General features: G+C 43.9%; 1 protein-coding gene across 6 annotated transcripts in view; it reads right to left on the bottom strand.

The window, feature by feature from the left end:
- Positions 1-14,041, bottom strand: part of SGCE (sarcoglycan epsilon) — a 555,267-nt gene that overhangs the window by 239,465 nt on the left and 301,761 nt on the right. For 5 of the 6 annotated variants that reach the window (XM_044065943.1, XM_044065947.1, XM_044065946.1 and 2 more), the window contains 2 exons: positions 2,589-2,800; positions 1,647-1,673 (listed from right to left, as the gene is read on the bottom strand). In XM_044065943.1, coding sequence (XP_043921878.1) covers positions 1,647-1,673; positions 2,589-2,800 — 239 coding nt within the window. The remainder of the gene's footprint in view (positions 1-1,646; positions 1,674-2,588; positions 2,801-14,041) is intronic. The other variant, XM_044065944.1, reaches the window with a different exon arrangement.

Raw genomic sequence — 14,041 nt, 5'->3', positions numbered from 1 at the left:
ATAGAGTTTCTCACAACAAACTCTTAATCTGCCTCACCGATCTCAACCTTGACAGCCCCACCAAACAGTGGTTTAAAAGCTATCTGGACAATCGCCAACAATCTGTCAAATGGACTAACTGCCTATCCCCCCAATTACCAGTCACAGTTGGTGTACCCCAAGGCTCCATCCTAGGCCCCCTCCTGTTCAACATCTTTACAAATCAACTCCACTCCGCAACTACAGGTGCCAAAGTTGTCCAATATGCCGACGATACAACCCTAATCTGCTCCACATCCAACATTAAACTTCTACAACAAAAAACCCAACAATCCTTCACTGAACTAGAATATTGGCTTAATAATTCTTAACTAATATTACACTCAAAGAAAACACAGCTTATGCTGTTCCATCCTACCAAAACCCAGGATGTGATCGTCTCCATATCCTCAGGTAATAGGACTCTCATCACCCCAGTACCAGAAGCTAATTTACTTGGATTCACCATTGACCAACAACTAAAGTACAACAAACACATATCCCTCACTATCGCCAAAGTCCACAAAAAGCTAGGGACCCTATATCGCTGCAAATGATACTTAACTTTAGAAGCTAGAATCATCATAGCTAGAACCCACCTGCAGCTATCCTATATGCATGTCCAGTACTAACAAACCTAAATAAAACTAACCTTAACAAACTCTCCACATGCTATAATAAAATCACCAGATTCGCTGCCAACACCAGTTCACGGTCCCACCATTGCCAATCCCTGAACAAACTACATTGGTTAGAATTCCCAAATTTACTACAATACCACCAACTTAACCTGGCACACCAAATACTATACTATTCTGAAAAAACCCTGCTTTGTCTGGCCTCATAACCTTCTACAACCCTAACAGGCAATTACAATCTACCAATAAAGCCCTCCTAGAAAGTGTCCAATGTATAAATAGCTCGGGGAACTCCCTCTTCACCAATGAAGTTGCAAAAAACTGGAATATCCTGCCTCCTGACCTCAGACTTCAGACATACACAACCACCTTCAAAAGACAATTAAAATCATACCTACGCACCAATCATTTATGTACCTGCAAAGGACCTCCCTGAACTCCCAATCTGCTAATGGAGGGTATTTGCAGGAGGACCTCTCTGTTCTCCCATTCTGCTTATGGAGAGTCCACTCAAACAATCTGCTGTATTTCTGCCTCTCTCTTTGTACATATTGTAATATTGTTTGCATGCTTATAGTATACTATAACGCTACTTGACTATAGAGTAGTACACTTATTCTTGTATATAATTCCTCTGTATTACTGTATTAACCTTTTACATTTGTAACCTGTGTTATTACTATATATATTGTTTATATTCTGTATTTTTTCTGGGGTTTTTCCCCCCCAGGACTCTGCTGAAAACGGACACTAGTTGGTCAGTTGGATCATCCTGGTAAACAAATGTTAAATAAATAAATAATAACATAACAACAACATTCCTCCCAAGAAATAAGCCACCCTTTTTTCAATACCATTTAATAAAAGCAGCTTTCACGAAAATGAGTTATACCACTAAATGATGAGGGATAGTGATGCAAATGCATGGCACATAAAACTAATAAAAGTAAAAGGGTTGCTGAAGAAAATAACAGGAAAGGAGACACTTACTCTGATGTTTGCATGTTTCTCTTTTCCCTAGAAACAAAACAAAATGTGTGAATTAAATAATAGCATCGATACTAGAACATTAAAACGATTAGCAGATGGAAACCCTGCACACAGCACAAAAATGGTGCTTTCGTTATCAGGGCAAAATGACAGAATTTGTCTCCTGATATGCCAGGGTCTGGATGAACGCACACGGGCATGCACAAACAGCAAACAAATGCCACACACACATGCACGCACACACACACACACACACACACACACACACACACACACACACACACACACACACACACACACACACACACACACACACACATACACATATGCTTGCAGACGCATGTGTGTACAAACACACATGCTAAAAAACAGGCACACATGTAGACACACAGACAGAAATATACACATAGATGTATGCAAACACACATAAATGATGATGACAGAGACACAAAGGAAGAAAGATTCAGGCTGAAGAAAATTCTATGGAAGATGACACCTGTGCATGACTTTGAGATGGGATGAAATAGGTTTTGCTACTTGCTGCTTTTCTAATCATTGCTTAACCTATCGGTTCCCACCCATATGCTTGGAAATACGTCTTGTTTACCACTGAGATGAACTAAACTTTAGTCATCTCATAAATGCCTAATAACAAAACAGGCAGATAAAAATCTGATTCATTCTGTGCTAAACCAGTATCTCATACTATGTCATAATCTCTAGAACATTCCTGTCCAGTACAGTACAGCTCTGACTGATCTCAGATCTGTACGAATCTCGCTGAATTAGTGAGGGATTGAAACAATGTAATGTTTTGCTTATTGCAACAAAACATTAACGTTGCCTTCTTCAAATGCTGCCTTTGTGACTGTGACATCAAAAATGAACAGGACAAGGCCATTTCAGTGATTAGAAGTTGCAAGTTCGCTCGGGAGTACTTACACTCCTTCTCGACGGCAGCACATAATGTAGCCAAGAATGAAGAACAATACGACTGCTACTGCGGAAGGCGCTGCGAGTGTGATAAGGAAGTCTGAATAATAATCTCGGCTCTTCAGTGTTTCAGAAGGGGGACTGTACTCTCCAACATCTGGTAATATTCCTTCTCCACGAACCACTTCATGATGTACAGGAATCCGTTTTGTGTTATCCATCTAGGTTTTAAAAAAAAAAAAGAGAGCAAGAGAGGAAAAAACATTAAACAGACATTTAATAAGACAACTTCCCATCACTGCGGCTAAACTTTGAATTCATTGATCAGTTCTGTTCCAGGTTAAGCACATTACAAAATTCTACTAGATCAGTTGTGTTTTCTCTTCTTCATATATGTTGGTGGCATCTGCTACATCAACAGTGTGCTGAAGACTTCTTAGCTGTAAGTGCTGAATGGGAGAGAAATGGCATAAAGGACAGAGAGACAGAAAGAAAAGAAAATAAATAAAGAAAAAGAGGATGCGTATTACGCATCTTATATCTACTGTTTAGGTGACTATGAAGCATGTTACATAACCAGCAAAATGCCTAAAGCAGTTACTATTTGAAATGTTGAAATTTACTTCAGCGAGTTTGGAAATACTGAGAATGAATGGCCAAAAAATAACAAATATATCAAGTCCAAGATGATTTTGGAGTTGGTATATATGAGTCTGGGGGTGGGTGGGACTTGCCGCACCACATCAGCGAGTACAGGGGGTTGTACCACTGCAAAAAACATGTTTAAATGAAAAGAGCGACATCTGACATTCACTCTTCTCCTGTCCTGAATTTTTGGTCTTTTTTTGGTATGTTGTCTCTCGACATCATGTCTCCCAGTGCTTCAATGGTTAGCCAATTAAAGAATTATCTTTTACTCAGGAAAACAAACACAAATACACTTCATTTTATATTCTCTGTCATGGAAGGCTGGACGAAAAGCACCATGAAGGGCATGACAACCAGAAATGACACTGTTGTACCACCTAGTCATTTTACAATCAAATTATGATTATTATTATTTATCCTTAAAGTGGATTTCATATATGAAATAGAAATTAAGACTATATATCAGCAACTATCTGCATGAAAACAGAGAGCAAGAGAAGAGAGGGAGAGAAAGTGAGAGAGAAGGTGAGAGAGAGAGACAGAAAGATACATAAATTAATCACTGGCTTGTGGTTAAATAATAAAAGCCATGTATACCAGTATTTCCAAACAAAGAAAGTACACACTGCATTGCTAAATCCCAGACAAACAGGAAAAAGAGACACAGTGGCTTAGGACAATGAGCTGCTGAAGTGCTTCATTTTGTAGTTCTGGATTTGCTTCCTTTAGTCTATATTTGCCTACTGTGCGACTGGTCAAGTAAGTGCATCCAGATTATCTCTAAGGGAGACACTAAGTAAGTGTAAAATGCTTTAATGGACTCAAATGCACTAAACATTAAAATGAGAATCTGGAAAATTAGGAGTTATGTACTTACCATAACTTGGCATCTGTGCTGTCCAATTTCATTCTTCCTCACCACTGAGTCATAGGATCTGATATAGGGTCCGATCCAGCCATTCCAAAAGACTGATGCTTCAAGTCTCGAGCTCCTCCCACTCCCATAATGCCCTGCATCTCCTCTAACTCCTCAGATCGAATTTACTGCCCCAGAAAAAAAAATAAGTATAGATACATCATTTATAAACACAATAACATTACCCTAATCAGGAGCTCAAATTAGGAATCTATGGAGCCCTGATTCCTCTAGATACCTCTAGACTTTCTGGAAGGGGGAAGGTCAGGTGGGATGTGAGAAAGAGTGAAACTGGACAACACAGATGCTAAGTTATGGTAAGTACAGAACTCTCAAATCTGATGTTGTCCATTTCATTCTTCTTTACCACTGGGTCAGAATCCCCATCTACTTGATTTTCTGGGTGGTCCCTATGGAAGGATATGCCTGAGGACTGGAGAGCCAAAGGATGCTCTGTCTCTGGAGAGTAAATCCAATTTGTAATGTGAGATAAAGGAATGTGTGTTTGACCAAGCTGCCTCAGCACAAATTTCATCAATAGAGGTTCTAGCTGAAAAGGCTGAAAAAGGCACACTGACATCCCGCTCACCAGGCTGAACAAGAAGGTCACGGTGAGCTGCCTGTCAGGCGCTAGGATCCGCCACATAACACAAGCACTCAGGTCACTCCAAGGCAAGTACAAATATGACTCGATCATTGTCCATGCTGGTGTGAATGACCTGAGACGTACCTCCCTGGACTACATGAAAAGAGACATAGAGGAGCTCTCTGAGCATGTAGCCCAGGCCGGTATGACCCTGACCCTGACCTTGAGTAGAATGATGCCACAATATGAAGACAAGATGATCAATTTCAACAACTGGCTTAAGTATTGGTGTCATTCAAAGGGGATCCAATGCCTGTCAGCCTGTAATGACATTCTCGACAAGCCACGATGCTTCGCTAGGGATTGCTTGCACCTGTCACCCCTGGGCTTTCGGATATTGGCAAAGGCTCTTGCTTCCCCCATAGTGCTTTTTTTAGGCAAGGCTCAAAAGACAAACCTACCTCCATAGGTATCACAAGGGATAAGAAACTAAGAGTAATGCTACTCAACGCAAGAAGTCTAAACCTCAAGATGCACGCACTCGAAACTCTCCTTAGCATGAAGCACATTGATATCTGTGCAGTAACAGAAACCTGGTTCAAGGCTCCCGAGAGCACCCCAACACTACCAGGTTATACCTCATACCATGCTTTTTGGCCCCAAAACTTGGACCGAACCACAAAAGGAGGGGGAGTACCAATATTCGTCAAATATACCCACACCTCCAGGTTGGTGGCACAGCATAAAGCATCAGAGACTATCCATATGCAACTAACAGTGGGTAAAGCTGCCTTCCAGTTTATAGCCTGCTACAGACCACCCTCCCAAACCCAAGAACCCCACTCGGCCTTCCTGAGAACACTGGAAAATATGAAGGTCTCTCCAAACACCATTATATTGGGCGACTTCAACTACCCAAACATAGACTGGGGGCATTACTCTAGCTCCAACACCCTAGCCCAAAGGTTCCTAGAATTTATAAACTCAAATGCTATGGAACAACTTGTTACCACTCCCACAAGAGGGGAAAACATACTGGACCTGATCATCACCAACATGGGGACTCTATGCTCCAGACCAGAAGTGTATCCCTCACTGGTAAGATCAGACCATAAACTAATCTCACTGGATATTCACATCCCGACCCCATCCTCTGCCCAGAAAACCACAGTGAAAAACTTCTCTAAAGCAAATTTCACACTCCTCAAAACCGGGGTGGAATCCGTCAAAGCCCCCGAGCCTGTGGAAAATACGGCCCAAACCGCGGAATCCTTTATAAACGCATTCTATGAACACCTTCAGGAATGCATGGATCATGCAATCCCAAATAAAACCAAGACCCAATCCTCCAAAGGCAGACGTCCTGTCTGGTGGACCCCAGCCATAAACAAACTATACAACAGAAGGAGGAAGCTGCTACATGATAGAGCAAAATCCCAATAAGGGAAGGCATCTCTGATCAGTATTAGCAAAAAACTACGGGCACTCATAAAATCGTCTAAGGCCAGCTTCGAGAGAAAAATTGCACAGGACACTAAGGATAATCACAAGGCTTTCTTTAGTTATGTTAGGAACCTGGGTGGGAATTCCCAGATATGCTCAGAATTACTCCAAAATGACAAAAAATACATCGAACCCACAGACATTGCCAACATCCTAGCTGACAGGTTCAGTGCAAACTCCCCCCCCCCCCACCAAAAGGGCAAATATCTATCCCAGCAGAGTGCTGCCCCCCTGACATCTCAGATGCTCAGGTAAGAGCCGCCCTCTCCAAAGCAAAAAACACAGCATCAATGGGACCAGACGGTGTCCCGGATTGCGTCCTACATGAACTCCAAGAAAAGCTAAACCCAAATATAAAACTACTGTTCAGTCTCAGTCTTACTACAGGATATGTACCCAAAGAGTGGCGTACAGCAACAGTGGTCCCTCTCCACAAAGGTGGTGCCTCAACGGATCCTGGAAACTATCGCCCCATAAGCCTGACTAGCTTGGTCTGCAAAGCTATGGAAAGGATCATCATGGACCTCATAAATAAAGATATTGGGGACCTACAGACACTGGATCCTACCCAGTTCGGCTTTGTTAAGGGCAGATCCTGCCTCTTAAACCTGGTTGATTTCTTTGAAACAGTCACCAAGGCCATTGACGAGGGGAAGGTGGTCCACACAGCCTACCTGGACCTCGCAAAAGCCTTCAATACAATACCCCACTCGGGGTATATAAACCCCTATGTCACTAGATGGGTTGCAAACTGGCTCAAGGACAGAACCCACATGGTTAGAATTGCTGGAGCCATGTCAGACTCCAAACCAGTTACAAGTGTCGTCCCACAAGGCTCAATCCTGGGACCTCTCTTGTTCGGTATATATTTCTCGGAGGTACAGGCCAACATGGAAAGACTGTGGCTGACCAAGTTCGCAGATGACTGCAAACTGGGCGCCATAATCGACTCTCCAGCCGACACAAGCATCCTCCAAAAGGGCCTCATAGAAACAGGCAACTGGTGCCAGAGCCATGGCCTCAAGCTAAACGCCAAAAAGTGTATAGTCATCCCCTTTGGCAAAAACAAAGTGCCCACAAATTACCACATAGGTGGTAATCCATTAAGTACAGAAGAAGTAATTAGGGACCTGGGGACCCAAGTTGATAGCAATCTCTCATTTGACAACCACGTGGCCAAAGTGTTTAGAAAAACATTTTATATAGCCCACCTAATCATGAAGGGATTCACATCTAGATCAGGGGAGGTCATTGTGCCCATACAAATAAAGCCAGCAGCTCTAGGTGTCAGCATAAAAATGATTTATTGCATAAATCTAGAGAGAAAAATCCCTCAGATAACAAATATACAGACCGGTTTCGGCTCAACAGAGCCTTCCTCAGTGACACAAATTAATTGTAAAAATCAGCTCACAAAAGTTCCAAACACACGAGGATATCCTCTTTACTCATCCCTCATCAGGCCCATAATTGAGTACAATGCCCCTTTTGGGATGTACCTTACCAGACACCTGCAGCAACTGGAAAGACCCCAAAAGTACCTCACCAAGAGGATCAAAGGGCTCAAACAGATGCCATATGCTGCCCGGTTAAAGAAACTCCAGCTCTACTCAGTGGCATACCGCCTGCTCAGAGGCGATCTGTGCCTGATGTATAAAACTATGTCCAACCCAGAATTAATGGACATGCTGCACCTCAGAAAATCCAAATCCCATCGAGCTACGCGCTCGAGAGACTTCAACCTCAGCACTGAAATAAATAGGACATGCTGGAGGGATAGATTCATAACCCAGAGGCTCCCTTCACTCTGGAATAAAATCCCAGTCCAGGTTAGGCAGAGTCCCTCATTGACTCTCCAAGAGGAATCTTGATGAGTGGATGGGAGATCGTAGGTTTACCCCAGGTGTCACTTCTGTGTCACTGTTAGACAGAGGCACAGTATACTAACCTCAAAAAAGGGCATAGCAAAATCAATTTAAAATGGGTGGCGAAAGTCAAACACACTCTGGCTAGGCTTATAAATGCCCTAGGGCAGATAGCCTAGTATGAACCTATGAACCTAAGTGGACATCGCCCAGGTAGAATGGGCACTAAGTTAACAGGGCAACTGTAAGCCCTTTAAGGAATAGATGGCGGAAATGCAATTAGTGATCTACTTCACTAGAGTTATTTTAGACACTGCTTGGCCTTGCTGGTTGGGTGAAAAGGATATGAACAGCTGTTCAGATTTCCTATGCTCCTTTGTTCTGTGCATATAGAAACACAACTGTCTATGAATGTCAAATAGGTGAAGTATATATTTACACTTGTTGGAATAGTTAGGAAAAAAGACTGGAAGATAAATGGACTGGTTTATATTGGCCTCCGTGCCCATCTTAGGCATAAAGGAAGGATTTGTCCTTATAGAAACTGTCTTTGAAAATGGTAATATATGGTGGTTTGGATGATAAAGCCTGAAGTTTCGATACCCTTTTGGCTGAAGTAATGGCCACAAGAAAAATGGTCTTCTGGGATAGAAATTTTATGTTGCAGGAATCAGCCAGTTCAAAGGGTCTCTGAGTGAGACCTTGTAGGACCAAAATCAGATCCCAAGGAGGGGAAGGATCTTTAACTGGGGGTCTGAGAAGAAAAACTTTCATAAAGACCTTGCATAATCTGGATGATGAGATGGTATTTAGTGCATTAGAACCTTCTGTAACGTGGAAATTAGCAATCACTGCCAACTGTAACTTAATCATAGAAAAATTGGCCCCATCTTGAAAAAGACAAGTCAGGAAAAGAAGAACAGCTGAGATGGGAGCTGAAAAGGGGTCAGTGTTCTGCTTCAATGCTCACACTGAAAATCTCTTCCATGTGCTACTGTACACCTTTTTTGCAGAAGGTTTTTGAGAAGCAAGTGTGATTTCACAGACTGGGGAGGCCAGCCTGGACTTTCTTAGAATCACTGGAAGTGAAGAGAACCAAGTGGTTAGTCTTAGGGGATCTGAAATTGGGAGGTTGGTATTCTGATGGGTGAGAAATCAGAGGCTGTCTGGGATCCAGTACCCATGGTGGATATTTGGAGTGAGATCGTTGGAATGGGAACCCTACCTGATGAGGTCAGAAAGGAGCAATGAGGATTAGAGTACTCTTTAACCTGCTGGCTTTCTATAGAACTTTCAGAATCAAAGGAACTGGAGAGTAGGCGTACAGGAGACCCGGAGGCCAATTGTGCATTTCAGCATCCCTGGGTGACTCCTCACTTGGGGGATGGGGTCAGAGTGAAGTACTTGCTATAGTTGGTGTTCAAGGAAGACACAAAATGGTTGCATCAAGGTAGCCATATTGGAGGAATATTTGGTTCCCTACTGACTTGATTTAGGGATCACTCATGTGGACTCACGATACATCTGCTGAATCTGTCTGTTAGAACGTATGCCTCCGCAGGAATGTGTGTTGAAATAAGAAAGTGGTTCAAAGAGATCACCCCTTCACACACTCTCATGGTCTCTGTTTGCTGATATACCAGACTACTGAAATGTCTGTGTGAATTGCCATCCTTCCCAGAGGTAGAAAGTCTTGGAAAGTTTGCAACATCAGAAGGACTGCTCTCATCTCTAGAATACTGATGTGCAACTTGGTCTCTGTCAGGGACTACATGCCTTGAATCAATCATCCTTCGTAATTCCCCACCCCCACCCCGACAAGGAAGTGTCCGTGGTCACTGTGGCCATTGGAGGGGGAAGGGAAAAGGGCCTGCCCAGATAAAAATCGCCTGATAGCATCCACTACTGAAGATGATATCTGCAGACTTGAGCCAGTTTGATCGGGGCATTTAACAGATGATACAGAATGGACCGTTGAACTGCTAGAGTCCACTGTATCACTTGCATAAAGAATCTTGCCAATGGCATCAGAAGTATGGCAGCCGACATGGAACCTAGAGCTTTTCGGATAAAACTTTCTGGGGGTGCGATATACCCCGTAAGACTTGGACTTCTTGTCTCTGGGATGACACACATAACGGTAAGGCTGCTACTTGAGTGACTGTGTTCCGTTGTGTTCCTATGACCTCTACACTCTGCACAGGTGTTAGATTTGAATTCGGCAAATTTACTGTGATCCCCAGCTGACTGAAGGTATGTAATAGGTACTGCACTGCTTGAATCAGTTGATGCCTTGACAGTGCAGTTAGGCGCCAATTATAAAGTATGGAAACACCTGGAATCCTTGCAATCTCAAGTAAGCTGCCACTACCGATATACATTTGGTAAACACCCTGGGGGCAGTGGTGAGTCCAAAGGGTGGTACTCTGAATTGAAAATGATTGGCTCCCAGCCAGAAGCACAAGTGTCACTAGGAGCGTCTGTCGATCTTTATGTGATAATATGTATCCTGGAGATCTATAGAGCAGATCTAATCATCCTTGGGTAGTAATATCAGAGTGGCCTGAACCGTAACCATGTGAAGCTTTGACTTCTTGACATACAGGTTCAGCTTGCTCAGGTCCTACAGTGGCCGTAGGTCCCTTGTCTTTTTTGGCACCAAAAATAAGCATAAGTTCCGCATCCTTTATGTTCAGTTGGGACCTGTAGGATGACACTTTTCTCTAGAAGTTTTTGAAATTCTTGTATGGCATACTCCCTCTGACTGGGTGGAATATTGGGGAGATTCCTTTCAGGCGGGTGGTGCAGAAAGGAAAAAGGGAATGTAATAACCTCTGGAAATTATGTTTAGCACTCAGATGTCATTTCTTAATTTTGTCCAAGTGCAATGAAAGCCTGCCCCACGACTGCTTCCAGTGTAGGACAGTCAGTAAGTACTTCAGGAGAGCTGCTAGGGCATGTCAGAGAAAGGGTCCCTAAAGCCCTGATTTTGCAGACCCCCTCTGCCTCTATGGCAGCGTCTCCCATTAAATCCTCATCCTCTGCCTCTGGATGAGGAGTCTTCATGAGAATCCTGGAAAGAACCATGAGACTTTCTGAACCACATTTTTTTCCCACTACAATAGTTCTTTGAAAAAAGTATCTGAGGAGAAGAAAACTTGATCCCTACAGCAGACAGGATCTTTCCTTCTTGCTCACTGTGGGCAAGTGTTTCCTTAACCTATGGACCGAACAACGAAGAACCATCAAAGGGGGCATTAGTAAAGGACACCCTGATGGGCTCAGCAAACCCGCAAAGCCTCAACCAGGCAAGTCTTTTGAGGGCTATGCCTGATCTGGCAGCTCAAGAGGTTCCTTTTGTCGCATTGGAAATCAACCTCATTGATGAATTAGACAAAGAAGCAAGAGATGACAGTTGGGGGGGGCTTTGTTTAAGTCCTCCTCGTACATAGACTATGAGATACAGTTGGTGAGCTCCATGAGCAAATCCCTCTGAAGGTGCATGAAGTGTGCCAAATAGTTTTATGTTCTCAGTGTAAAAGTAGATGAGGTGCAGACGTGCTTCCCATGGTTGTCTAATGCCCGAGACTCCTTGTTCGGGGGGGGGGGGGGTGGACAGAGGAGCTCTGTTCTGCTAGATCCTTCATTGTGGCTGCTGGCACTATGATGGCATCAACTAGAATGCCTTTACTCCAATGACAGCAATCAGACAGGGGATTTAGGAACTTGTCGGCCCACTTAGGGATAGGTTCCACATTGTCTGGCCCCTTCCAAGCCTGGCAGGAAACTAGATCAATGAGTTCACCCTCTGGTGGAGTCACCCAGGACATAGATGGGCCCATCCCAAAAGCCTCCAGAAACACAGATTCCTCAGAAGAAGGAGGTTTGGAAAACCATCCACCCTTTCACATTAGGATCTCTAGGATATCTCTGAAGTAGAAATATTCGGGTGGTGGTCAAGGGGATCCTTCTCCCTCTTCAAAATCGGTGTCCTTGGTCCCTGATTTTAAAGGGAAGTTTATGTGCTTCCTCTTGCACATCCTCTTCTGATTTAACTCCTCCACAAGATAGTCAGGGGATGACTTGGAAGAGGAAGGCCCCCCCCCCACTGCAGAGTGGGAGGCTGGAGGACCTCCTGGATGGGATGACTGTGGACAGGACAACTGGGACCTAGGCTCGGACCAGATGAGGACTGTATAGGTTCCAGGGGGTGAAAAGATGCATCTCTACAGCTACAGAACTCCCTCTCTGCCACCTGAAAAGCCGACCAACCTGGGGATCCTTCCCCCTCCCTCCTCAGAGCCAAATATAGCCCCAGGAGAAAAGGAAGACACCACCCCAGATTCATGGCCACCAGACAACAACAGCTCCGAACTGTCATGAAATGAGGCCCAAGGAGGACGGACGAATCTGACCAGGTAAGAGCTGAAACCACCCCTATGGAGTTGCCGCCGACGTCTCGGGTCCAGGACCCACTCAGCTCTGAAAGCATCAGAGCCGAGATAGTCTGGGACACTGCTGGAGTCAGAAAGTACTATCCTTGGCTCTGACAATGTCTCTCTCAAGGTATCCATAACCTGGGTTTCCAAAGCGGGTGGTTGGATTGGAAGAGGAGTGGCTAGAACGGGTGATGGGGCTCTCTCGGATCCAAGATGGGACAGAGACTGTAAAGGCCCCATCTTGATCAGAGCCTTAAGTAAACTCCCCATCATCCTGTCCATCTTAGAAATGGAAACCCTAGAGGACCTAGAAGAGACTGAAGGATGGGTAGATCTAGCTGGAGATGGTGACATATTGTGTTTTGGCATATGACTATGAGATCTCCAATCCCTGGCCTTCGGATCCAAAGAAGACTTATTTGAAGGATGGGTAGATCTAGCTGGAGATGGTGACATATTGTGTTTTGGCATATGACTATGAGATCTCCAATCCCTGGCCTTCGGATCCAAAGAAGACTTATTTGGAGATGGGGAACTCTGGATAAGAACTATCTCCAACAGATCTGACAACTCCTTCAGATCCAAACCCTTTGGAACAGAAGAAGGTCAGACCTGTGAAGGAGTCAAACGTCAGAACCAAGGAGCTCCTCTGACCCAATAAGGATGGATCCAACGATTTTTGACTTTTCTCTGGCACCAAAACTGAAACCCCTGGGGAAGCTGGAGGGGCACGCTTCTTGGGTTCTTTCGAAGTTCCTGGCTTGGCAGGCATTTGAGCTCCAGATAATGGCAGAAGTCCTTTAAAGATTAATTTGTTTCAGCGATCTGTTAAAGCATGGGGGTTGAATCCAGGGCAAATTTCACAAGCCTGCTCTAAGTGAGAAGAACCTAACCAATAGACACACCTCTCACTGGCATCTGAATTCAGAATTTTGTGCCCACAAGATATGCATCACTTAAAGCCAATGTGGGTTTGTCCACCACTGTACAATCACACCACACACATGCAAAGAAAGTAGAACCCCCCCCCCCCCCCCCACACACACACACACACAACAATAACAAACAACTACAAAAATAAAGATACAGGGAAAGATTTTTTTTATATAACAGAGAAGTTATAAATACGTAGGCCAACGGCTGTACAGGAGTAAAGAATGTGGAGAGGGAAAGGAACAACCCTAATGCCAATGGTAAGCTTAAAAGTCAGGGGGGAGGTTGGAAATAGACTTGGAAAAACTTTAAATTTGAAAATGAATAAAGTTGGAAAGGAAGCACTGAAAAACTAAACTTATCTGTTAGTTGCTTGAGACCAGTCGCAATCATGTCTAACCAGGAAGACAGTAAATGAGATCTGGGGAGTTAGAGGAGATGCAGGGCATTATGGGAGTGGGAAGAGCTCGAGCCTTGACATATCAGTCTTTTGGAATAGCCAGATCAGATCTGATAACAGATAGTATGACCCAGTGGTGAGGAAGAATGATATGGACAACATAAGATCAGGA

This window comes from Protopterus annectens, chromosome 3.part0 (assembly GCF_019279795.1).
Source record: "Protopterus annectens isolate FY-2018-M chromosome 3.part0, PAN1.0, whole genome shotgun sequence".
NCBI classification, from domain to species: Eukaryota; Metazoa; Chordata; order Ceratodontiformes; family Protopteridae; genus Protopterus; species Protopterus annectens.
This window is presented reverse-complemented; position numbering and strand designations above follow the sequence as displayed.